Genomic DNA, 23,290 nt, shown 5'->3' on the forward strand with positions numbered 1-23,290 from the left:
TCCCGTCAAACATGAAACATCAATTGTTGACGATATCGCTGCGAGACCAGGCCCACTCGAGGCAGCCGCGCAGTCGCTCGTCGACATGGCAGAGCCAGGCACCCTGGCTTCGCGCTGCTGCCGCTCAAGAATGTACCCTCAAACTGACCATACACAAAGTGCCAAATGACGAGACCACTTCGACCTATCCGCTGACTCTCCGGCTCATGTGGCTCCACAGTCACCTCTCTGCCTGCATGACGTCACATGAGGCCAGTCACGATGTTTGACAGTGTCATTGTGCCCTGCTGCCATGCTGCCATGCTGCTGTTCAGGCACCGACCCGGGCTCGCTCGTCCTGCTGAAGCTAAGCCGTTCCGACTCACCAGCTTAGAAGCCCTTGAACACTCTCTGCGGACGATGTTCTCCCTGCCGGTCGACATCCTCAGACGAGGACGGGCAATTATTATCCCTATATTGGCAATAGCAATGTCGTGGGCGCGCAGTATGGCCCCAAACTGCTTGCCCACGTGATCCTCTGAATGCCGATTGCGCAACTCGGCCGCCTGATTCGTCAATGGATCATGAACAATGGCAGCATCGTGACCTGCCTCCCTCCAGGCAGGCTCCGCATTCGGAGCCGCAGCTCGCAGCCTCGCCGGCTGCCTGCCCAGCATATATAGAACCGTCCACCGTGGCCGGCACCGGGAGCGGAGGCGGTTGCGAACGATTATCGTGGCATCCTCTCACTCCTCGTCGTGTACTCCACTGGGATTGACGTCCAGCATTGATGCGTTTCAAGAGCGATTCCCACAAGCCGTCTCGCATTAGCCATACAAGCCGGTATTTGATAAATAAATATTCTGGTTTCGCCTTCATCATCTGTCGTCGTGATATCATGAAGCTCAGCTTCCTCCGATCACAAGCACGAAACACCAACTTGTACAGACACGCTGCGAAAGTCCACCATTACCAATCCTGAATCGTGAGCCAGACAACGTCCTCCATCTCCAAGCACACCTCGACATCCGGGAAGCAAGCAGCACTCCCAAGCTCAGGCGCAGGCTCACAACATCGAGACTCGTATCGACCACCATGAACGCACCATCCGGCCAAGCAGCAGGAGGCACGAACTGCGACAACTGGTTCCTCGGAGTGCCCTGCATCTGCTCGGACTGCCAGAGGCAGATGGACCACGCCTTGAGCGGCGCCTGCACATCTGACATGGAGTTTGGCACCGCTCAGGCCATGGACATCGATCCGCAGCTCCTTGGTCTCAACGGGCGGGCGTCGCAGGCACAGCAAAACTGCAATAACCCTTTGATGTTCTCGCCAGTAGTACAGACCATGCATGGTCTGCCCCAGGGATCTCCTCCGCAAGGCGTGCCAGTACTCGGCAGCCCCATCCAACTCACCCTGACGCAGCCTGGAGTCTTTTCTGCAGAGGGCATCGCTGGCTCAAACGAGTTTGGGATGCTGCCTATGCCGTCGACCTTTAGCCCTTTCAACAACAAGAACACGCAACTTGCCACAAGCAGCAGCTCACGCCAACGACCGATGACCAGAGCGCGCGCCGCGTCCATTCAGACCGCCGCCTTGAGCGACATGTCCGACACCTTCTCCCACACCTGGCAAAGCACGCCTGGCACAGACCTGCAGGCCGCATCTACAACCTCCTCTGCCGCGGCCACGCCCTTCAACGGCCTCTACAACCACCAGTACGGCAGTCCCGACAGCAGCGCCCCCATCACATCAAACCAGCAGGGCTCCTCCACCACTCACCCGCCAAACACGGGCGCATCAAACAGCATGATGTCTCCTCCCAACGACAGCACCAGCAACACCCCAAGCCTCGCCACGGCCCAAAAGCCCAAGCCGATCCCCATCACCAACGACATGTCGGACGCGGAGAAGGCGCGCCTCTGCGAGCTCAACGACCAGATCTTTGCCGAGCGCCTGCGCATCCAGCGCGCCAAGAACAACTGCGCCGCGAAAAAATCCCGCCAGCGCAGGCTCGACCTCATCGCCAGCCTGCAGGAGCAGGTCGCGCTCAAGCAGACCCAGGTCGAGGGCCTCGCGGCCGAGCTCGCGGCGGCGAGGGCCCAGCTCGGCGACGTCCAGGCGCAGCTCAACAGCCTGCAGGCGCACAACGCCGAGCTGCTGCGGGACAAGGTCGCGAGCCAGCAGGACGTGCTGAGCAGTCGGGCGCTCGGGGAGGAGAACGCGCGGCTGCGAGGGGATGTGGTGAGAATGCAGGAGCTGGTGAAAAGTCTCTGCCAGGGGAGTGTCGCTGGTGGTGGTGGCGGTGGCGATGGAGGTGAAGCCAAGGTGCTCGCTGGCTCGCCTTTTTCAATGGTGGAGGACAAGTATACGTCGTAATGGTGGGCTCTGTTGTGCCATGAGGAGACAGACACTCTTGGGCTGGTGATATCGATGGATTGTTCGTGAGGATTATCAGTGAGTCCATGGATTCACCAGCGATCCAGGATCAGATTCACTAACACAATCGTCAGGTCAATCCACGTGGGCATGCTGGCAAGACATGATAACTGCATCTCTAGTCTCAGCACTACGCAGTTGGCGCCGTCGTCACATGGGTTCTCATACCACGAACGAAACTTCGAGGCACTGCTGGCACAAGAGTAGCAGTAGTCATAAAACACCTCACCACAACAAGCAAGGGCATCCCCTGCTTGCCACTGTGGTCCGAAAGAATTCCCTGGATCAACGAGCGCGGCACCATCGTCCTCCATCCATCAAATGCGAACCCCTACACGGAGATGTTGCCAGCCACGCCTTACGCCGGCCAAGTGACTATCTGCATCCATGCGCATCAGTCACTTCACATACTACCAGATCTCTTACATCTCGACTTGTACATTCAGTGTAACACTACTCGGCATTGGAGTCAGTCCCTCCTCGTCTTATGCATTCTTTCAAATTTCTTCTTTATCGGCAAGCTTACCTACTCTTAATGAGCGTCTCCGATGCCGACATGTCTTTATACCAGAGAGGCAGTTGAGATCTGATTGTGCTCATGCAAAAGTTGACGTTGCCTTGAACGACAGGCGTTGCGGTTTCTGCTCGCAACCATCGCTTTCCTCACGACAACTGCGTGTCTGCTTTCGAGCACGTCTTCGTCTTTTCTCGTCTGGACCTGGTCCAAATCGGCATTTGAGTGGCCAGCATTACACCGTTTTCATCTCCGCGAACAATTCGTCCTCTGATCACCCGCAGGGTGAATGAGTCTTGTCCATCCCGTGAGGGCACTTGGCCATGGGCCAAGAAGACACACGACCACAAAAGTTCTGTGCGGTGCGTCAGTCTTCACAAGGATGGCGTACTCCACGCCATGCTCGACAGTCGTGTGGCAACAAAGGGGTTGAAATACCACTGTCTCAGCGGATCTCGAGCTGACTCTCCAGTGGCGGCATTCTTCTCCTCAAGCCTGTCTGCTGTCCAGCTCATGTCTACGCGACTACACAGCTGGCCAGTGGAAGCAAGACACCATCGCCGTGGGACGCGAAATTGCAGCACGACGTCCAGCACAAACAACCCGGCGAGAACAAGCTCTCAGTGGCGCCATTCCAAACTCCTGGTCGGTGTGCCCAGGACCACGATGTAGACGACGAGACAGAGTAACCCATCTTTTCACTTCCTGCCCGGTCATCTCTGCCGAATCTAGAGGAAGAGACTCAAGGTTTCCAGACATGGCCTTTTAGGGCAAGGCCGGGGGACTGTGCGTCTCGTCCAACCGGCAGGGTCTATACAATAGCTCTGCCTAATGGGTCCTCGCACCTCCTGTATCTTCTCCTTCTTCTCTGACGACGACGACGGCAACGACGACGATGCTCTCAATCTTCTTCCATACTTGTACATGTTACCTCCCTCACCAAGCGAGGCGCTGCTTTCATTTACCGCAACATCACACTGTTTCCATGTCATCTGGCCCCAAACGATTCTTTGTTCTGTTCCACGAAGCCTCACATCGTTTTCATGTTATTGTTTCTCGGTTCTTTGTACCCTCGGTTGGCGGACTCTTCCGAACATACAGCACTCGGCCCACCGCCATTTTCACCCAAAAAGCCCGGCTCTGTTTTACCTGTACCAGTCCAGTTTTCCTTTCGCTTGATACCCCTCTCTACTCCGCGTAGTGTTCTATGCTTTTCTTTTTTCTTCTTCTTTTCTCCATTTCGGAGAAGGTGCGCATACGTATGCGCGCGTGGAGATCTGGCTTTTCCCCGCTCTTCGCCGCCAATGGGCCGGTCGTGGTGGTTAGTGAAATTTGCCTTTTCTTTCCCGTCGGCGTCTTCGTCGTTGATCTTTTCCCCCATTCGCGGGTAAATCAGCCCCCCCCCCTTGTTGCGATGGATTTGGCTGTAAATGCACAAGAAAAGGCACCCAAAAGAAATTCAAATGAATTTATTACTCCCACAGTATGTTATGACCTTGCAACGTTCAAGCCGCCGAGGGGCGACAACACTCGATTGAACCATCCGTGATCCGAGAACGCTTTGGTCCGGCCCAGGTTGCTCACGACATGTGTGTGTCTTCTCGCAGTCGTTATGCCCTTGTTCATTATGTACACGGTCGCCTGGCCACACTCCTCGTAGGTTCGGTGCTTGTTTCAGTCACTAGGAAGAAGTGTCAAAGCAATGCTGCGCACGTTGCCCATGTCACCGTGAATTTCATGACCCGACAGGACCGTCCATGAAACGCGCAATGTGGTATTTGTTCGCAACCTGTAAACACGCTACAAAAAGCAGACCCATCTCATTACATTCCTTCATGATCCCTCGTGCCCAGCCCCGCAGGTGCCCCGAGCATGATTGTAAGACATGCTTCCGCCGCCAAACTCTCAAGGTGGGACATGTCGTCCTCTGACCGCGGCACACCGTTCTTCCTCACACAGATTGCTGCCACTCACCAGCCTGAGGCGACTTATGCGGTGGGCTGCTGCTGGTAGCCAGGCTGCGGGGCGTACTGTGGCTGCTGGGCGTACTGAGGTTGCTGCGCATACTGGGGGTGATCGTTGTAGGGCTGCTGAGCCTGTACTGGAGCAGGACCTGCGGCACCCTCCTTGTTTCCAAGCTCCACGTTGCTCGTCGTGGTGGCTGCCGAGCCGTCGTCACGGACGCAGCCGAGGGTGAAGAAGACAAAGTCGACAATGACGAGGATCCAGGTCAACGCGCCGAGACCGGCAATGCCGCCCATCACGCCGCTGATGGTTCTGTTCCAATAGTAGCCGCTGTAGACAGAGGCCCAAGAGGCTGCCCAGGCCCAGCCGGAGAGCCAGAAGATGATGAGCAGGATCTGGGCGACAAAGAAGCCAATTCGGAAGTAGACGTGGTTGGCGGCGAGGGAGAGACCGATGGAAAGGCCATACACAATCCATGACAGGATGGCCTGTGTCAAGGGAGGATAAGCTGTTAGATTACGGTTGCCACACATGACTGCCAAGAAATGGCGACATACCAGGAAGATTGTGAAGCCCGGCGCACCGCCATAGGCAAATTGCGACAATGCGTAGGCGGACAGAGCCAGAATGATGAGGGACAGCAGGATGATGGCGCCCTTGACATACAGCAGCCAGGCAGGCTCGTGGGGAGCACCGACAGCAATAAGACCTTTGGCACCCATTTTGATGTGTAGTGGAAGTGCGAGTCTGGATTACTCAGGTGAAGAATATGCTCCGCGTATTTGGAGGGAGTCCGGTGATGTCAGTTTGTGGAGAATGGTCTTGGACGGTTCCAATTCACTGAAGGGTATGATGAGATGGGCACGGCTGAGCTTTAATATTTCTCAGAAACCAGAACTAGCAAGCCACTTACAGGGGACATCAGGCATACTCGCCGCAGTTGGGGTCTCACAAGGCACACTCGATTCCCTGACACCGCTCCAATGACACCATCTACCTCGTGTACCAGACAATCTGGCACAGACAGATCATGCCTGCTTAAGGCTGAGGCATGTCAAGAACTTCTGGGCAAGCGCGGGCAGCAGTAGTGCAGCCCGAATCGCAGGCTGGTAGACTGTGATTCGCCAGTGTCTCTACCGAGACCCACGGGCTGAAAGAGGGGAACAGGGGTGGCATGCTCGAGCTATCACCATTGGCCGATGCTGCAAGCGAGCCGCAGCCCGTAGATTGTTTTCGGCCAAAGGTGGAGACGGCAGCTTCAGCTCTTGACCCTCCCTGGTCAATTCCGAGCTCTGTGATCAGTTGACTCAGAGGGCGGTCGAGCTTGTCTTGGTCAGGCCGCCTGCAGGAGAGTTGAGTTTAGGCACGGAGCTCTCCGGGGTGCTTGGCATCGCCTTGCTGCAAACTCGTGGCGGATGTGGCTGCACTGCCTCGATGTTTAATTGTATGGCAGCGGCCACTTGTTTATGATTCTCGACGGGCGAGAAGGTTGCCGGGTCGCGAACAACTAACTCTATTTCAACCATGCCCCAGGTGATGCGACAGCCGAGAGGTTCTTGGGGAGGTCGCCGGCGCTCCGTATCACCCCAAAAGATGGGCTTATCCCTTGAAAGCGCACGGGTTTTGGGGCTCGGGCGGCGTACCCGGCCATGCTGGCTGCGTTTGTTTCTCTTGGACAGGCATATAAGGTTTGCCGCGTGTCCCGACAGGCCTGTCAACGAGGTCCCTGGTTCGTTCGGCCTAAGCCACCACCGTTTGTGTCATGTCTTGGCACAGGGAGGGGGAAGTGCTTGCAGGCTGTGGATGTGCCGTCGACGGAGGGGCAAAGGCCGCAGACGTGGTGGGCAGCTCTATGGTCTCGTGGGTCCAGTCTTGATCGTGGTTGGGGGCTGGGAAGTAGCAATGTGAGTTAGCAAGGTGACAGTCATGCAGCGTTTTATCACCATGACAAGGTGGCTCCAGTATTACCCTTCAGCCGCACAGGCAGGGATAAGGCGATGGTGGCTTCGGGCTGCCGTAGAGCTATGGCTTACCTGACACCCATGCCTGAAGCGGGCCATCTGCAGAGACTGCCGGATCGAAGACGATGAGGCAGGATGGGACGCTCGCTTTGACGAGCTTCAAGATATTCTCTTGATGCTGCCCATTCGATGTTGTGGTTGTCAGGTAGGCATAAATGGGTGTTTGTCAGGTCTTGCCTGCTTAGTGCAAGTCCCCAGGACAGCTGCTCCTCCTGCCTTCCTGCAAGTGCCAATGGCTCCTTCCAGCTGCATGGGAGCCCGACATCACAGAACAACACTTGGTGGGGCGCCCGTCATGCTACTTATGGCACGACCGACCTGGTTGATGATCCACGCGAGAAAGACAGCTTCGGAAGACTATGCCATTTCGCAATTTTTCTCTATCCCCTCGACATTGCATCCCGGCCACCCTCCCTACACGGTCTCTCATCTCCGCTCAACACTAGTGCGAAGCACCTTCGGCTCGACAGCCTCGCCGCCCGCTCATGGCAGCCGTCTCATGAGGACTTGCAGGGTACGAAAGCATGGGTCAGGGCAGTAAGATGACTGGAGCGGCGAGCTACGCGCTCGCCCATGGTTTGACAGTGGACCACCTGGAACTGCCAGCACCATTCCTTGGCGGGCATTTCGCGAATCTCGACGACATGATCTCCCGCACCGACAGCCCTCATGTGCCTCTTGACGACTCGACTCTACCCCAGCTCGATCTCTCGGCATGGCCTTTCGTCCAACCCTGCCTCGAGCGGCTGCACACGTCAAGAGCCGCAGTCGATCTCATGAACCAGGCGTTGACCTTGGACAGAGAGGCTTGTCCCGTGGTTCCTGTCAAGAGCTGCAGGTCCGCGTTGAAGTTGTCAGCTTTGAAGATTGAGCTCCCACTGCTTGGTACTGACCATGATCATGATGTTAAAGAACTGCTAAGGTTGTGCCGCATCAAAAGGGCTCCACTATTGACAGGCGATACTCTACCATTGGAACGGCTCGACGTCGAGCAAGACGAGGCCATCGCATTTCCGGCGAGTGTCGCCACAACTCGTCAAGCCCTTACAAGTAACACTCTTTGGGACAAAATTGATGCCAGCCGAGAGGCAATGGAGTTCTTAGCTCAATCACTCGAATGTGTCTCCAGAGAAACTAGTGCATTAGATATAGGCGCGCAGCCCCGAAAGGCAAGACCAGTTGCAGCCGTCAATCTTTTCATCTCTACTGACGAACGTAACTAGTACATTGAGAGGCACTCCATGACCCCACCGCTCCTGAGTCCTGTCAGAAGCGCGGAACTCTTTATTCCTGATGCTGAGGTGTGCGAAGTACCATTGACGTCCGATCCTGCGACACTCATCGAAGATGACTTGCGGAACATTGAGAAACGCCTGTTCTACGAAGACAGCCCGCGCCAAAGTGATCATGCCCAAGTCGACATTCGACTGTTTGTATCCTCACCAGTAAACACAGAGCTCGGTACAAGCAAACACAGCAGGTCGTATGAACCGGTTCGGGTCGAAAGTCCTCTCCTTCTCCACGACAATTCTTCAAATACTGTAGAATATGGCAGGACTGTGCAAGACTACGCAAGCGAGATCGTCGGTCCACAAAAGCCAGGAAATGTCAGCAGCGAAGTTGATGATACATGCCTTCCCCATGAGATCTTCATGGAGGGGGCTCAGCAAATTGTCGATAAATTCCGTATAGGTTTGCAACAGGAACGCCTAGATGCAGGTGACGCAACGGCAAGAGTAGAAGTTCCCGTGGTGAACTTCAAGATTGAGTCGCCGACGTGGCAGTATTGTGCTCACGACAGTCGTATGCACTTTCGCCACGTCTTACGCGAATCTCAGTCCAGCTTGAAACCCCCAGGTCTCTCCCGACAGGTCTTGTCTGGCATGCCACTGAGATGGATCCCATTCTCCTTTGAGCTAGGGACAATTGTGATCAAGGAGTCGATTGATGAGCTCGCCGATGTTGAGGCGATGTTGGGCGACTGCCCCAAGGTGCGGATAGCTACAAGCGTCGACTTCAGCCCCTACGTGACAGGCTCTGTCAATCTCTTCAGACGCCATTTCGATGACGATGAAATAATATCACAGCAAGGCCAAATTACTGCTTCTCGGAGACGGAGCATCGAAGGTCCTGAACTTGATAGACTTCTCGAGGAGAAAACACGAAGTCTTCCGAACGGCGACAGCTATCGAAAGCCGCAATCGACCCACGACAAAATTGCCGACATAGGGCTTGGTGTGCAAGAATACATACCAGATCTTCGTCGTCCACACCATGTTGCAGAATCATCCAAAATGAATTTGTTGCCGGACAGCACCAGTGAAAGTGCGACCGGGATACTTCTCGACAACTTCATGAGCATGCACGCATACAAGAAGCGAAAGCTCACCTCGAGCACGTACTTTTCCAATGTTGCTCCACAGAGCCCAAGAATGGAGGTGGAAAACCAGAAATTGCAGCGTGCTGAGGTTTTAGAGAACGAAGTCGGTTTCGAGATGGTGACTCCGGCATCCGACTGCCCAGCTTACTTTCCACTTACTAGTAGCCCACATCCACCAGCAAGAATCATCAAGTCGCTTGCAGTAGATCGCATTGTATTCAACAAGCTAGAGGCTCAGCACCCAGCACTGTCAGTGATTGAACGGGACTTCTCAAGATGGAATTCCGTGAGCTGGAATAGAGGAGCCATCACAAGATCGCCAAAGGCGTCCAGACTTGCAACAGAGGCAGATTTCATCGTCTCACCACAGACAGGCATAATTGTGACAAGCTTGGTGAATGTCATGCAGAAACAATCAACAGTAGATTCAAACTTTGCGCACACGCATAGGACGGCCAATGGCGGGAACGGCAATTCACTTCGCGCTCGAGTCGCCAGTGTCGCACAGCGGTATGAGCGCCTGATTGTGCTAGTATCCGAGCGTAACATCTTTGACGAAACATCACGTAGGCTGAGCGTCACCGAGCTGCAAGATCTTGCCGAGTTCTCTGGTTTTGCCGCAGCGCTCAACAACCATGTCGACGTCATTTATACGGGAGGTGGTAGCGAAACACTGGCTAGGTGGATCATCGCTGTGATTACAAAATACGCATTGCCGTATGACCATGACATGCTAACGCAACATGAGTCGGCATGGGAGCTCTTTCTTCGGCGAGCGGGCATGAACACATACGCCGCTCAAATCGTTCCTGGGATGGTGAGCAATTCAGACCAAGCCGGGACAACGGCAATACACAGCAGGGCTCCGGTCAAAACAGGCCAAGATTGCAACATGCAGCCTCCAGGTTTGCTTGCCTTCATGAAAATGTCACCGGCGGAGCGAGTACAACGGTTTAGAGATTTTCTGGGTGGGGAACAGGTATTACATCATGTCAACAATGTTCTTGATACACAATGGGGCTGAGCTCGTCCACGAAGGCTCAGAAATCAGCGATGTCGTTCCATGAAGCCTCGAGACTTCCTCGACCAGGTAGAGACATTTAGGAATATCTCGCGGGGGAAGAGATACGGCAGTAGTTCGGAGATGTTCATTTAGGTGTCAAGGATTTAGCTAGACGCGGCACGATCATTGCTTTACCGTTTAGCACTTTACCGTTTAGCACTCTGCGCTGAGAAAGCTTGTCCTAGACACACGCCCGATCCTCGGTTCCACCATGATCCAAACTGAAACCGGCAATGCCCCAGAGCTTTAGGCTGCTCTCCTTGACTCTTCTACAGAGCCACTCCTCGTTCTCGGACTCGGAACTCGAAGAATTGCTCGAGGATGATGATCCAGAGCCCGACGTTGGCGAGACTGGAAACGGCCCAGTACTGCCATTAATATCCTCAAAACCCCAAGACCCAGACGCCGTAGCCACGACTGAGCCGCTCTGATGCAGACACGCACTTCCCACAGCCGCACCATGATGTGCCTGCCAGTCCCAAGCGGGTGCGTGCTCGCCCTCACGTGAGCCCACGGCCTCCCATACCTTGACCGCGCCGTGTGTCGTGCCAGACCAGACTTCGAAACCGCCCGCGCCATCCTGGCCTGGGTATACGTCACACGAGATCCGCTGGTTGCCCAGCGCGTCTCGGCCGGACAGCCAGCCAAGCAGCCTGCCCGTGACGCGGACGTCGTAGACCAGGATTCCGCGGGACCGGCGCTCGTTGACGAGAAGGTAGCGCCCGCAGGGGCTCCAGATGGTCTGGGTGATTCCTGCGCCGCCAACCCCGCCGCTGGACTTGTCGGTCGTCAGCCGCCCACCAGTGCTGGAGTGCGAGTCACTACTCGCGGAGGATGTCACGGCTGTCTGCATCTGCGTCAGCGCAGCGGCGGATGCCACGCCCCAGGTCGCCACGCAACGCCCTGAGCTGGCGAAATCGTACAGCCCGACCCAGCGCGTCCACGTACCCGCCGCGATGAGACCAGTGCCATCCTGCTGCGAATGACCCGGGGACGGCTGCGCGCTCAGGGTGGAGATGGTGCCTCGTAGAGTGCCGATGATGCTTCCAGCCCCGGCCGCTCCTGCTTGAGACGAATTGCGGTTGCCGGAAGGCACGGTCTTGATGTGCATTATCGCTTCTGATCCCGAGCGGCTCACGTCAAACTTTGCGAGCATGTTGCGCGTGCCGGCGATGAAGTGTTGTCCGGACCCAGGCCATATCAACGCTGTGGCAGTCTCGAATGTCTCGGACCGCGGCTTGATGAATGGGAGAGAAGAGGCTGCTGGGTAGGCATGAGATGTCGTCGTGGTCGTCGTGGTCGAGCCATCCGGCCCTGCCTTCGAGTGTCCACCATCTTCAACCTGTTCGTCCTCGTTGGACGATGCTGTTGACAGCTTCCTGCCTCCTCGCGGATCGTTAGACCGCACAACGTTGGGCTGGAGATAGTAGAGCTGGATTGGGTGGTCGCGGCTGGACACGAGAACCTGATGTGTGTACGGCTCGGCCAGATCAAAGTACGGCGCCGAGGCGAGCACGTTGGAGCGCTCGGGCAGCTGGATCCTGCACGACGGGCTGAGCTCCAGTGGCGAGACCTTGGGCGCGAGGAGGTCCTCTGGGACGATGTAGCCCGCGATCTGGTTGTCTGAGGAAGAGGTGAGGACTACCGTGCCATCAGCTGTCCACTGGGCGGTCTCGACGAAGGGGTCGACACCGCCACTACTGCCACGGTGTCGAGTGTGGCCTGGCCGGCCTCCCTGGGATGCGGTGTTCCGGCTGTGCCCGGCGAGGTTTGCTGTAGACGCGAGCAGTTCAAGACGAGGTCCTCCATTTGTGGCGTGAGCCGTCATGGTGCTGTCGTTGATGCTGCTCGGCGGGTCGTCGACTTGCTCAGCCAGCAGATTATGGGGCTGGAGAACCCATGCCGCAGCAGCAGTAGCAGCTGACTCCTAAGGGTGGGGAAGGCGATATTCTGATGTCCATGAACAGTCTATCGACAGGACTACTTGCGGCGGTGCTCACTGTGCCATCTGGAGAGCGGTCATTGCGTGCGATCCCACGCGGCACACGATTTCGGACATGCATGCTATTTGTGGTGGTGTCGACTTCGCGGTGTCTCAGCTCAGGCACGCCGATATCAGGAGCCGCCCTGGGTGATTCTGGGGCCCCTGACTGTTGTTGCGTCATGGGTGTGCCCTTAGGGCTGTGGGCTCCCTGAATTGGGGAAGCTTTGGCCCCCAACGACATCGTCACATGGAGTCGCACGGTTGGAGCTGTTGGAGCTAGGCTACCCGCTCATCGCTCCGGATCGAGCCTGTGCCTGGGGCGGCTGGTCAACGACTCCTCACAACAAACCTCGCCTCACTCACTCCTCCTCCCCGCAGGCTCTCGTGTGCAACCGCTCGGTTCCCAGCCTGACAAGGGTTCCCTTCTTATCATTGTTGTCCGTCTCAGCTCTCGGCAGCGATATCCTCTTCGTGGCCTGGGACAGCGCTGTGGTCCCAAGCCCCCGAAACCTCTCTACCCTACGACCGACTCGAAGCCGGCTTTGCCGACGCGCTCCTCCAGCCAACGCCATCCACCACGTCGGCCCCCTCTGAGCGACCTCATCGCCTGGCGTGCACGATACCGCAGTGCTTCGAAGTGGTCGACGCCCTCGTTGACAGTGTTGTCCCTCGCCAACACAAGTAGCATACCATTGAGCAGTCATCGACGGCCAAGATGGACGCGCTGTTCCTCAAAGACCGCTGCGATGCCCTCCGTGAAGGGGGCTTCACAAACTTCTTTGTCTCCATGTGAGTGGCCCTGATAGATCAGCCACGACCTGGGAAGGATGCTAACAGCACTGTCATCTGTCTGCACAGCCTCATCATCCTCGGCATCCTCATGTCCTACCTGCTCCAACATGTGCGGATCATCTCGCGAGGCACCTCGGAGGGGATTTCTCCATACTTTGTCCTGCTCGGGGTCACGTCCGCCAACGCGCAGTTTGGCAACATCCTTACGCTCCCCGAGTCGCGCGCCGACGTCATGTGCTGCAAGGAAGTCAGTCCTTTCGAGTGCACCGCGGGTGTGCTCGGCATCGTGCAAATCGGCACGCAGTGGATTTGCTTTGCTGTCATGTACGTGCATCACCTGCCTCGTTTGATCTCGCTTGCCATCTCGATCTAGACCTGGCTGACCCCCCCTCCTCTCAGACTATTGCTTTTCCTTGTCTTCTTCCGCCGAGACGACGCCGACGTGGACGAGGAGGAACTCGAGCAGGACCCAGACAAGCCTACCTGGCGGACCGCCCTGATAGTGGCAGTGGTGTGCATCGTGCATGGTTTTGCCGTCGTCATTGTGTCTGCTTCGCTGTCTCTGGGGGCTCCGCAATACCTGCTACCCTGGGCCAACTTCCTCGGTATCTCTGCTGCCGTGCTCGCGGCGGTCCAGTACTTTCCGCAAATCTGGACCACCTACAAGCTCAAGCACGCCGGAAGCCTGAGCATACTCATGATGTGCATCCAAACCCCCGGAGGATTCCTCTTTGCCGCTAGCCTGGCTGCACGGCTCGGCTGGGGCGGCTGGAGCTCGTGGGGTGTGTACGTCCTGACCGCCTTCATGCAGGGCATCCTACTGGTCATGGCCATCCGTTACGAGTGGCAGGCAGTTGAAAGGAGCAAGCAACAGACCGCTGCCGAGCGTCCGTCCTACAACCGGCGGACCACCCCGAGGGTGCTTCCCTCCCCCGGACCGTATTCGGCTCATCTCCAAGCCTACGGTGACACACAAGAGGAAATTGAGCGGGCGCTTGACCGCGAGAGTGTACAGGGCATGGGCGAGGACCAGCCTCTTCTTGCGCCTGGGGGCATCGGAAGCTCCGGGACACGATGATCGGGACCCCAAACATCAAAAACGTTTGTGAAGGGTTGTTCTATTTTGTAACGATTCGAATTGCCCCGTTGTTTTATTGGACCAAATTGTCTTGGGGGGTTGCTATTGTATATATTCTTCTTATTCTACTCGAGTGGGCTTGTCCACAATAACATGCCATGCCTGTGGCCTGAATCACGCTATCGGCTGACTCTGCAAAACGCACGAGAGCTCATGATGCGACTCTGGGCATAGAGAGCGTGACTTGCTGTATGTCAAAAGTTGAACAGACCAATCCCTCGTCCGACCTAACGGGACCGTTCGGCATCACTGTGCTTTTCGTCAAGTGGAAGCTTCACTCAGCTAGAGGGGCACACTGTAGGCACCAGGCAGAAGCTCGCGAAAGTGAGGGTGAGCTCCAGTGCCCCTGGGGGGCGCTGGCCCCGTGGACATCTCTGCCGTGTGATTGGCCGATAAGCAGATCCAGGCCCCGGGGACCGCTTGATGGGGTGCAACGCTAGCGCGAGGGCGACGCGACTTCAATGTGTCATTGAAAGGTTGACTCAGAAGTACAGGGTTGGCTGTGTATCTTCGTGGTCATGCTTGCCCCAGAGGTGAAAGAACAGCACAGGATCATGGGCAAAGAACAAGCAGCTGGGTCGAAGCGGATGTCAATTTCTGTGAGGTTGATGGCACTGGCCAAACCATCAAAGGCGTATCCAACGACTCATGGCAACCGATGAGCTTCTGGACTTTCAGACCAAGTATCGCCACAGCAAAATGATCAGGAGGGATGCGCCACTAGCACCCGCAGACCCGCGAGGGCGCCCCCCTCCTTCGGATGACATGGTCCTGAATCAAGCCAGAATTACTCATTCCCCATGCTCAAGATAACTTCTCGACCTCCTCGCCTCCCTGTTTACCATTATCCCTCCTTTTCCTCAGATGCGCTCGGAGGGGCAATAACGCAGCGTCTGGTCCCTTTGGCAACCAGCTTCGGTAGAGATCTGCTCGCTCCTGCCGCTTCCTGCGTCCGGCTTATCCGCTTCTGCAACCATGGCGGTTTACAACGCAGTCCCCCCACCTCCCGGTCTCGGCGGTGCTCCTATTCGGGGCACCACGCCAGACACGACTGCTCATGCCAGCCACCCGGTCTCGACGACGACAACAACGGCTGCTGCTTCTACGCAGCGAGGCCCGTCGCCATTCACCCGGTCGACATCCGTAACGCCTCAGACCACCACCCAGGCGGCGAGTAGTACCATCGATATCGAGGCGTGGGCCGTGTCCGCGATCGAGTCCCTGAGTGTCTCCCCAGCGGTGGCGCCAAGACAGCAGCAGCATCAGCAGCAGCCTCTCTCGATCCCACTTGATCAGGAACTCGTCAAGACGAGAAAGGTCTCGATAGACCCTCGTGCGCGGACCAATGCTGTGACTCCGCCGCCGCGCCCGCCGTCGGCTCGCGACAGCCAGAAGCGGCGGGAGGCCCTGCTCAAGGGCAAAGAGGGTAGTCGCCAGCGCAGGAGATGGGAGAATGGTGCGTATATGTTCCGCAGCCTTTGACATAAAACATCACGCGCCCGTGAGAAGGCGGGCAGATATGGCTGACTAGGTTTTGCCATATAGACCGCCTTCTCCATGTCCCTAACGTCCAACCGCCCGAGCCGATTGACTGGGAGCACCGCCCCACGCATCCGGTCGTTCATGTTCCTTACCAGCTCGCCTCAGCATGGGACTTGCACGTGCGCGCACGGGTCGAGACCAAGACCGCGGCTGCCGCGCGGCGCAAGCAGACCCAAACCCGGACGCTCGGTGATGAGCACGTCACCGGGCGCGTGCCGAGAGAGCTCTTCGTCCGTGCCAAGAAGGTGCCTGCTGTCAAGACGTGGGTGAGGTCTCTTGAAGAACCGGTCCGAAAGTTCCTCGTGGAGCGAGAAGCCGCCAAACCCGCTGCAGAACTCGAGTCGGACAGCAGTAGTACGGAGGATGAAGAGATAGTCTTTGTCGGGCGCAATGGCACCATGCGCGATGGTTGGAAGAAGGCCAAGCGGGAGCCCAAGGGCGCCGACGCGGCACCTCAAGAAGGCATGGTGTTTGACGCACTTGGCGACGACGATGAGAGTAGCGCATTTAAGTAAGTCGTGGTACACCTCGTAGGTCGTGATTCTGCATTACTGACCGTTTTGCTACAGACGATGGATTACTCACTCGATATCGGACTACTATGGCCTGAAGTCGCAGTCCGTGTTGATGGGCAACCCAAGACGCAAGGTTGTCTATGTGAGTCTCCACCCGCCGTCCGCGCGGCAGCATCCACAGTCTGTGCATGCCATCTCAGAGTTACCACGGCCACTGTGGGAGCTCTGCTGAGTATCAAAATACCGGTCGAGTTGAGGAGTTCACCACGCGATTTGTCAACTTCCAAAAGAAGCTGGGATCCATAAGTGCATCCGTGAGGGCCTGACAACATTCATCTGGCATCTGGTACGGGACAGCGCCACGCAAGATACACGCATACTAGAACAGACAACATGCATGCAGAGATTGGCTTTTTCAAGCCAGGGGGCATCCCCAGACCTCTAAGTTGAACTAATGCGGCTCGCGGGAGCTCTATGCTGCAATGGGGAACAGCTGCATATGCTGGCGTATTATGTGGCACCCGCCAACCCATAGCCATCCCGGGCCTGTGTGATCCGACTTACCGGCTCGTCGTCTCCTGGGGGGCCGCAGAGCCAATATCAATGTGTGAGAGGGGCCGTGCCGTGGGGGTGTGTGCTTGTGCTCAAAGGGCCCAATGTCGTGCCTGGTGAACCTTGAAGGACTGTATCTGACAGCACGATGTGTTGCAAGGATACTTGGACAAGCGGGCGTGAGGCATAAAATCTGCACACGGAGGATGCTGCTCTCGTCTTGATAGAGGACTACAAGGCCCGGCTCTTCTACTTGACTCCCTGCGCATAGGTCAACTGACACTTTCATGTTTGCCGCCTCGCTGGGGGGGCGGTGTGCCCTTGACGCAGAGAACCCGTCCTGATGCTAGCAAGTTCCCCGCACAAGGGTTTGATTGCTTGCAAGATTCCCCGCGACTGGGGCTCAACTTCGGCACATTGCGAGAGCCGTGGTGATACGAGGAGGGCTACACATACCCACGCTCATGCACGCCATCTCGGCGGCTGTGCTATCGGGGATGTCGATTGGCCCGACAAGTGAGGAGATTGGCCCTCACCGTCCATCATGGATGGCAACGGATGTGCTCCGGTGCTGCAGGCTGGGGTACCCGTCTCCTCACCGGCCAGGGCGAACCCAGAGAACCCCACATCGGACAAGTTGCGTTGAAAGAGCGAGTGGGGATGGCGAGGTGAGGCGCATAGGTCGTCTGGTCTGAAGGCCCCGGTTTCGCGCCGCTTCGTCGCACGCGACGTCGTTCCGAGCCGGGCATTTGCCGCCGCGCCGCTTATATGAACAGAGATCGGCATCGTGGGCCTGTCCACTCGTCTAGTTCTTGCTAGGTTCTTTCCGTGCCTGATTTGCCCTCGAGTGGCAGCCGTGACTTGTTGAACTTCGTCTACCTCGGACGTTGTTGCGGATTCTCGACTCAGTCCTGTTTGGCTTCATCGCGTCGACTTCAGCCTACACGATAGCACCGTGGTTCTGCGTCGTTGTGCAATCTTGACCTCTGACCAGCTGGCGAGTGACCGCTGGTTGGCATTCGGTTTGGTGGCTCAAGATCCGTGGGCGCGTACACGGCATAACAACTACACGTTTGGCAGTTAGAAAGGCGAGGCTAGGAGCGATAGCTTCTGCAACGAGCCGGATGGCGACGAACGGGGCGTCACGGCCTGAAAAGGACCCGAATGCTTTTCCTTACAAGCAGTTGACAATCCTCGGTGAGACATCTCTTGCTGCCCTAATCGCTGAACAGCCTTTTGAGGAAGCGCTACCCCGTCATCTTCCGCTCCTTCCTTGGCGCATCCCCATGACAATGACCTTGTGATTATGCCTTCTGTATTCTAGTTGAGCTAACACAAGTCCGCACCACGTCAGCGATTTGCCGGTTCAGCGAGCCCATCGCCTTCAACTCGATCCTCGCCTACACGTATGTGCTGGTGCGCGACCTGCGCGGCACTGACGAGGATGCCTCCTTCTACGCCGGCCTCCTGGTCAGCGCGTATGCCGTCGCCGAGGCCATCACCGCCATGGGCTGGGGCGCGCTTTCGGATCGATACGGCAGGAAGCCCATCGTGCTCATTGGCCTTGGCGGCGTCGCTCTCAGCTCGCTCATATTCGGGCTTGCCAAATCGTACTGGGTCGCGTTGCTCGCGCGGTTCATCGGCGGTGCACTGAACGGGAATGTTTCTGTGAGTTCGCCTTGTAGACGAAACGATCTGGCCCGGATGAGGGCCGACTCTAGCCTGTTTGCGTGCTGACGGAAATCTGTCTAAACAGGTCATGCAGACGATGGTCGCAGAAATGGTCAAGTTGCCTGAACATGAGCGTGCGTCTGACTCCCACGTCCTCGTTTACATCAGGCATTGAACTGAGTACTGACAAAATTCCAACGAGGCTACAGCAAAGGCATATGCCACCCAGCCATTCGTCTGGGTCCTTGGGGGCATCATCGGATCCGCCATGGGAGGCTTTCTTGCCCAGCCGGCGCATTTCTACCCCGACATCTTTCCTGAGGACGGCCTCTTTGGACAGTACCCGTACCTCCTGCCCAACCTTGTCGCAATGATCGCCGTCATTCTGGCTATCATCCAGGGCATCTTTTTTCTCGAGGAGACGAACCCTCGTGCTTCGAGACAAGCCAGTGGTGCGGGCATGAAAGACACCCGCCGTGGCTATGATGACGAGCACGCCATTAGCGACGAAGACGAGCGCGAAGACGAGGTCGGCGCCATCGAGACCACTGCTCTCCTCGACGAGAGAACACCTCTGCACGGGCGAGCGAAGCGGCACTCGAGCAAAACTCGCACCAGCCACAGCCGTGGCGGTGGTCGCAGGCTTTCAGAAGGCAGGATCACGGGCCCCGTGTTTATGGAGGAGAGCCTGCCGCTACCCATAGAGCACACCTTTGACATCCGCAGGTCGTCTATGAGCACTCTAGCCTCGTTCAAACAACGCTCCAGCTCGCTCCAACCACCAAACGGCCTCGTGCGGCATCCGATGGGGACAAACGGCGCGGGCAGAACAGACGGCCAAGACGACGAAGACGATACGGCGCCTTACACGGGGCGCGTGTTCGGCTTCAAGATCCTCATGCTCATCCTGGCCATGGTCCTCGTGTCATACCACCAGATGGCCTTCAGCGCGCTTTTCCCAATCCACCTCCTCGACGAGCCTGCCGTGCCCTCGCACACGGGACGCATCGACTTCCGCGGCGGCCTGGGCTACACGGTGCACGACGTGGGCTCGTACCTTGCGAGCAACGGCGTGATGGGCCTGTTTATCCAGGCCGTCATCTTTCCCGTCTTCGTGGCCAAGGTCGGCGTCCGGCGCTCCTTTGTCGTCATGGTCATCCTGTACCCGACCGCGTACATGCTCATGCCCTTCATCTCGGCCATGCCCACGGTCGAGCTGGCGAGTCTGGGCCTCACGCTCAGCCTGCTCATGCAGAGCTTCTACGGCATCATCTCGATGCCCTGTGCGCTCATCCTGCTCAAGGACGCGACCCCGCACTCGACCGTACTCGGCCGGGTCAACGGCCTCGCAATGTCCGGGTGCTGTCTTGCCCGCACCATTGGTCCCCCGCTCGCCGGCATCATCTTCAGCGCGGGCGGGAGCGCCGCGGCGTGGTTCAGCTGTGCGGGAGTTGCGCTGCTTGGTGTCGTGCAGCTACTTTTCATCCCGAACACGGTTGGGCCTGAAGAGGATGTGATCCATGGGGGCAGCGGCGATGTGGAGCGGGGGGCTGTTGGTGGTGGCGAGAGGTTGCATGTTGAAGCATAGAGGCTAAGGGGCGTGGCAAAGCATGAGTGGACGTGACGAGTCCCGGGGATATATATTGCATCAGGAAGAAACGGGGATCGTAAGTTCTGAGGAGGAATGTATATAGAGGCGAACCTCCTTGCTATCCATCCCAACATCACGAAGCATATTTCTCATTAGACCTGGGCTTGAGCATGTGCGCGCATTCAGCCTTCTGCCACGAGCACGGAGCAAGATTCGTGAATAGCTGCTGGACTGGCAAGCGATCCTGCAATACACGCCGTCCATGCTTGGTGTTTCTATATTCCATGCTCGCTCTCTCTCTCTCCTTTTCTATTTTGACAACCTGGCTTGCAGGTTGTTACCTATTCCCCCACTCCGGGTACATTTACATGTCTGCCTGTCTAGGTAGCAGCAGCTAGAGTAGTGCTATACTCTGCGCCCTGGGCATGTACATCTGCTCCATGTTCAAGCTAGAAGCTTTAACAAGCTCTCTGTGGGGATGCCCCAGTATGAGGCAGCTTGGATGGTGGTCCCCGTACCAAACACCCCTTCGCATTGATGCCCACCCCCGAGCCAGAAGCACGTTAAAAATCGTTCTGCATGGTTCGAGCTACATCAGCTTGTGAATTCCAACTTGAGGCACTCGTTGTAAGTCCGGTCCACGTGCGTGTCTACCGAGGAGGCAAGCGGCTTACAGAGGCCCACCATATCTTCTGCAACTTGGTGTGGCGTTAAGGTCACCTGGAGCTCAAAGGCAATTTGCCGGGGCTTTTTAGAGGGCATTGCTTACTTTATTTACCCCTTCTTAGTGTATAAAGCGAGCAGCTGCGAAAGTTGTGATGCGCACAGGGGTTTTGGTGCGGGCATCGACGAAAGCTGCTTACTGTTTGTCTGACATGTGCAGCTCAACCATCCGGGGCAAGAGCATTGTGTTTGACTGGGTATGGTATGCTATTACAGCTCTGATATTCCAGAGAGATGGCCCGTCTGGTGGTTTTCAGTCTTTGTCGGATTCCAGGGACGAAAATCACATTTTGCGAGCCTGAAGCACTGCCAAGGAGGGTGAATTGGCCGGCCTCCAGACTGAAGACGTTTCTAGACATTGAAATTTCGCAGACAGAGCTGCGTTTCCCTGGAGCAAACGTTGATCTTGCTTTTAAAACCGCGAGCACAATCGCAAAGAAGGAGTTGTGAGGCACAATAGCCGTCTTACGGACGGAGGACGTCAATCTCATACCGGAAAATTACCTGAGAACTTTTCTTCACCTCTGCACGGCGAAACTGCCAGGCAAAGAGCGCGTCATGAAGTTTCTATGCCTTCACGGCGCAGGGACGAGTGGTGCCATATTCAAGGCGCAGACTGGTGCGTCTCCTCCTCCTCTTCACTCCCCGTTACGCACAACGTGCCTGGCCTGTGTCCTTTCTGTGTCCTCCATGATCAACACATCCCACATGCAGGAACCAGCATCAGGAACAGGGCAACGCATTATTGATGCATGTCTGAACAGCGCCCGTAATGCCTGACTGACATAACCCGCACAGCTGCCTTCAGGGCCCGCCTTCCCCTGGGCAGACATTCGTTCGAGTTCATCGACGGGCCCCATGAGCTCAGCACATCCAAGTTGCCCGGCGGCGCAGGGCTGGACTCAGGCTCAGGCTCAGGCTCAGGCTCGGACGGACGGCTGTTGCCGATATCGCCATTCTTCCCGCCGCCGTACTACACGTTTCTCCGCTCGTACACGGACCAGGAGGAACTTGACGCTGCGCCCGAGTATGTCCTCTCGCATATCCTCCGAGAGGTAAAGGCGACCGGGATTCCATACGATGCGTGCCTGTGCTTCTCGCAAGGCGCGGCGGTTGTGGCAGGCCTGTTGATGAGGCACGCCACCGAAGTCGAGGCGGCAAGAATCGCAGCAGCAGCAGCAGCAGCAGCAGAGAACTGCTCGAGGAATGATGGACAGTGTGCCGACGAGCGACACGAGGAAAATAATGCTGCTGCTACAACAGAAGCCGCCAACCCGAACAAGCGGTGCAGAGCCGTGACTCCGCCGCCGCCGCCGCCACCGTTCAAGGCAGTCCTCTTCATCTGTGGCGGCCCTCCGCTGCCCATTCTGGAGTCCCTCGGCCCGCCAGGAGCCGCAGCCGGCATTCAAGTCTCGCAGAAGGCGTGGGACATTACTGCCATGACGGGAGAGGACCTCGCGAGGAAGACGCGGCTTATGGGAGAGCAGCTGCGCCAGATCCTCGCCCGTAACTCGCCTTCCTTCTCCTCCTCGTCCTCCTCTCCTTTGCTCCCCGGGACCGCTGCAGCACGGGACCAGGGAAAGCCCCTGCCGCCGCCGGGATCACGTCCTTTCAAGAGTCCCTGGGACGACTTGTCCACGCTATCGCACGACGCACAAGGCATCATCAGCGGCAACAAACACCAGGACCCGCGGCAGCTGCCAACTTCGTTCCCACTCAACCCTCTCCAGGCACAGCCAACAACAGCAGAGTCCGACGAGGGCCGTCACAACCACCATCTCGCCGACGTCTACGGTCTGGACCTGCGGCCCCCTCTGCCCGCCTCGGCAAAGATCTCCATCCCGACCGCGCACGTCTACGGCGTCAAGGACCCGCGGTATCCCGCGGCCATCCAGCTCGCCCTGTTCTGCGATCCCGCGTGTCGAAGGGTATTCGACACGAGGGCCGGGCACGAGATCCCCCGCGATAAAGCTGTGAGTGATGAGATTGCGGACATGATTGCTTGGCTTGAGGACACGGTCAACAAGAATGACCGGGCAAATGTCGATGGCTAGCGCAGCTGGAAATCCCGCTGCGAGCCCGTCACAGAGCTCTCGCGGGCACCTCAACAGAGATGCTCATCTTGCCCCTAGTGTGGTTGCTGCCTGTCCGAAGAGCATTACAGCATGCACTATAGAATCGCTAGAGGCATCTCAACGTTCATCTTGTGGTCACGATCGGATCAATTGTATGTTTGAGCGGGCACAACCGTCATGGCAATGTCAAAAGCAGTCCGCCCGTGCGGTGAAAAGTGTGAAAGTCATGCCTATTATGTATTCGCCCAAGATGTGTATGCGACCGGGAGTGGGTGGTCGGTCCGCTTCGCACGTGCCCAAGTGTGCTCGCGGCTCTCGTAATACATGATAGAATAACACGTTCCCG

The 23,290-nt window shown here is 57.1% G+C and overlaps 9 protein-coding genes across 9 annotated transcripts; 7 read left to right on the top strand and 2 right to left on the bottom strand.

Annotated features, from left to right (window-relative positions):
* Positions 1–1,074: 1,074 nt before the first annotated feature.
* On the top strand, positions 1,075–2,358 carry B0I36DRAFT_360891 (uncharacterized protein; the record flags this gene model as incomplete). Its single annotated transcript, XM_046158404.1, has 1 exon — positions 1,075–2,358. The coding sequence occupies one exon, from the start codon at positions 1,075–1,077 to the stop codon at positions 2,356–2,358; it is 1,284 nt and encodes a 427-aa protein (XP_046015636.1).
* A 2,562-nt stretch (positions 2,359–4,920) lies between these two features.
* On the bottom strand, positions 4,921–5,619 carry B0I36DRAFT_360892 (uncharacterized protein; the record flags this gene model as incomplete). Its single annotated transcript, XM_046158405.1, has 2 exons — positions 4,921–5,385; positions 5,455–5,619. 2 exons carry the CDS (start codon positions 5,617–5,619, stop codon positions 4,921–4,923), a joined length of 630 nt encoding a protein of 209 aa, XP_046015637.1.
* A 903-nt stretch (positions 5,620–6,522) lies between these two features.
* Positions 6,523–7,088, top strand: B0I36DRAFT_318569 (uncharacterized protein). Its single transcript, XM_046153310.1, has 2 exons — positions 6,523–6,786; positions 6,931–7,088. The coding sequence occupies exons 1-2, from the start codon at positions 6,547–6,549 to the stop codon at positions 6,985–6,987; spliced, it is 297 nt and encodes a 98-aa protein (XP_046015638.1). The 5' UTR covers positions 6,523–6,546; the 3' UTR covers positions 6,988–7,088.
* A 354-nt stretch (positions 7,089–7,442) lies between these two features.
* Positions 7,443–9,996, top strand: B0I36DRAFT_347300 (uncharacterized protein; the record flags this gene model as incomplete). Its single annotated transcript, XM_046156557.1, is given in 5 exon segments — positions 7,443–8,105; positions 8,142–9,547; positions 9,749–9,808; positions 9,869–9,960; positions 9,980–9,996. The coding sequence occupies 5 exon segments, from the start codon at positions 7,443–7,445 to the stop codon at positions 9,994–9,996; spliced, it is 2,238 nt and encodes a 745-aa protein (XP_046015639.1).
* A 107-nt stretch (positions 9,997–10,103) lies between these two features.
* On the bottom strand, positions 10,104–12,445 carry B0I36DRAFT_318573 (uncharacterized protein). Its single transcript, XM_046153311.1, has one exon. The coding sequence runs from the start codon at positions 12,187–12,189 to the stop codon at positions 10,543–10,545; it is 1,647 nt and encodes a 548-aa protein (XP_046015640.1). The 5' UTR covers positions 12,190–12,445; the 3' UTR covers positions 10,104–10,542.
* Positions 12,446–12,684: 239 nt separating this feature from the next.
* Positions 12,685–14,583, top strand: B0I36DRAFT_318574 (uncharacterized protein). The gene is made up of 3 exons (XM_046153312.1): positions 12,685–13,134; positions 13,204–13,461; positions 13,537–14,583. Exons 1-3 carry the CDS (start codon positions 13,061–13,063, stop codon positions 14,213–14,215), a joined length of 1,011 nt encoding a protein of 336 aa, XP_046015641.1. The 5' UTR covers positions 12,685–13,060; the 3' UTR covers positions 14,216–14,583.
* A 531-nt stretch (positions 14,584–15,114) lies between these two features.
* Positions 15,115–16,684, top strand: B0I36DRAFT_93908 (R3H-associated N-terminal domain-containing protein). Its single transcript, XM_046163619.1, has 3 exons — positions 15,115–15,731; positions 15,821–16,328; positions 16,387–16,684. Exons 1-3 carry the CDS (start codon positions 15,251–15,253, stop codon positions 16,562–16,564), a joined length of 1,167 nt encoding a protein of 388 aa, XP_046015642.1. The 5' UTR covers positions 15,115–15,250; the 3' UTR covers positions 16,565–16,684.
* Positions 16,685–17,591: 907 nt separating this feature from the next.
* Positions 17,592–20,230, top strand: B0I36DRAFT_93910 (major facilitator superfamily domain-containing protein). The gene is made up of 4 exons (XM_046163620.1): positions 17,592–18,081; positions 18,239–18,552; positions 18,641–18,689; positions 18,765–20,230. Exons 1-4 carry the CDS (start codon positions 18,009–18,011, stop codon positions 20,141–20,143), a joined length of 1,815 nt encoding a protein of 604 aa, XP_046015643.1. The 5' UTR covers positions 17,592–18,008; the 3' UTR covers positions 20,144–20,230.
* A 904-nt stretch (positions 20,231–21,134) lies between these two features.
* B0I36DRAFT_93944 (uncharacterized protein) lies at positions 21,135–23,194 on the top strand. Its single transcript, XM_046163621.1, has 2 exons — positions 21,135–21,488; positions 21,668–23,194. The coding sequence occupies exons 1-2, from the start codon at positions 21,428–21,430 to the stop codon at positions 22,921–22,923; spliced, it is 1,317 nt and encodes a 438-aa protein (XP_046015644.1). The 5' UTR covers positions 21,135–21,427; the 3' UTR covers positions 22,924–23,194.
* The last annotated feature ends 96 nt before the right edge of the window (positions 23,195–23,290 follow it).

Source organism: Microdochium trichocladiopsis (genome assembly GCF_020744255.1).
Source record: "Microdochium trichocladiopsis strain MPI-CAGE-CH-0230 chromosome Unknown B0I36scaffold_3, whole genome shotgun sequence".
Lineage (NCBI taxonomy): Eukaryota > Fungi > Ascomycota > Sordariomycetes > Xylariales > Microdochiaceae > Microdochium > Microdochium trichocladiopsis.

Excerpts from the sequence above, each read along its gene's own strand:
- B0I36DRAFT_93910 (XM_046163620.1), top strand. The coding sequence starts at position 18,009 with ATGGCGACGAACGGGGCGTCACGGCCTGAAAAGGACCCGAATGCTTTT. Across the intron at positions 18,082-18,238 it reads CAAGCAGTTGACAATCCTCG|CGATTTGCCGGTTCAGCGAG; the intron begins GTGAGACATCTC and ends GCACCACGTCAG. Across the intron at positions 18,553-18,640 it reads CACTGAACGGGAATGTTTCT|GTCATGCAGACGATGGTCGC; the intron begins GTGAGTTCGCCT and ends CTGTCTAAACAG.
- B0I36DRAFT_93944 (XM_046163621.1), top strand. The coding sequence starts at position 21,428 with ATGAAGTTTCTATGCCTTCACGGCGCAGGGACGAGTGGTGCCATATTC. Across the intron at positions 21,489-21,667 it reads CATATTCAAGGCGCAGACTG|CTGCCTTCAGGGCCCGCCTT; the intron begins GTGCGTCTCCTC and ends TAACCCGCACAG.
- B0I36DRAFT_318569 (XM_046153310.1), top strand. The coding sequence starts at position 6,547 with ATGCTGGCTGCGTTTGTTTCTCTTGGACAGGCATATAAGGTTTGCCGC. Across the intron at positions 6,787-6,930 it reads GTCTTGATCGTGGTTGGGGG|CTGACACCCATGCCTGAAGC; the intron begins CTGGGAAGTAGC and ends GCTATGGCTTAC.
- B0I36DRAFT_318573 (XM_046153311.1), bottom strand. The coding sequence starts at position 12,189 with ATGACGGCTCACGCCACAAATGGAGGACCTCGTCTTGAACTGCTCGCG.
- B0I36DRAFT_318574 (XM_046153312.1), top strand. The coding sequence starts at position 13,061 with ATGGACGCGCTGTTCCTCAAAGACCGCTGCGATGCCCTCCGTGAAGGG. Across the intron at positions 13,135-13,203 it reads ACAAACTTCTTTGTCTCCAT|CCTCATCATCCTCGGCATCC; the intron begins GTGAGTGGCCCT and ends CTGTCTGCACAG. Across the intron at positions 13,462-13,536 it reads TGGATTTGCTTTGCTGTCAT|ACTATTGCTTTTCCTTGTCT; the intron begins GTACGTGCATCA and ends CCCTCCTCTCAG.
- B0I36DRAFT_93908 (XM_046163619.1), top strand. The coding sequence starts at position 15,251 with ATGGCGGTTTACAACGCAGTCCCCCCACCTCCCGGTCTCGGCGGTGCT. Across the intron at positions 15,732-15,820 it reads GCGCAGGAGATGGGAGAATG|ACCGCCTTCTCCATGTCCCT; the intron begins GTGCGTATATGT and ends TTTGCCATATAG. Across the intron at positions 16,329-16,386 it reads GATGAGAGTAGCGCATTTAA|ACGATGGATTACTCACTCGA; the intron begins GTAAGTCGTGGT and ends GTTTTGCTACAG.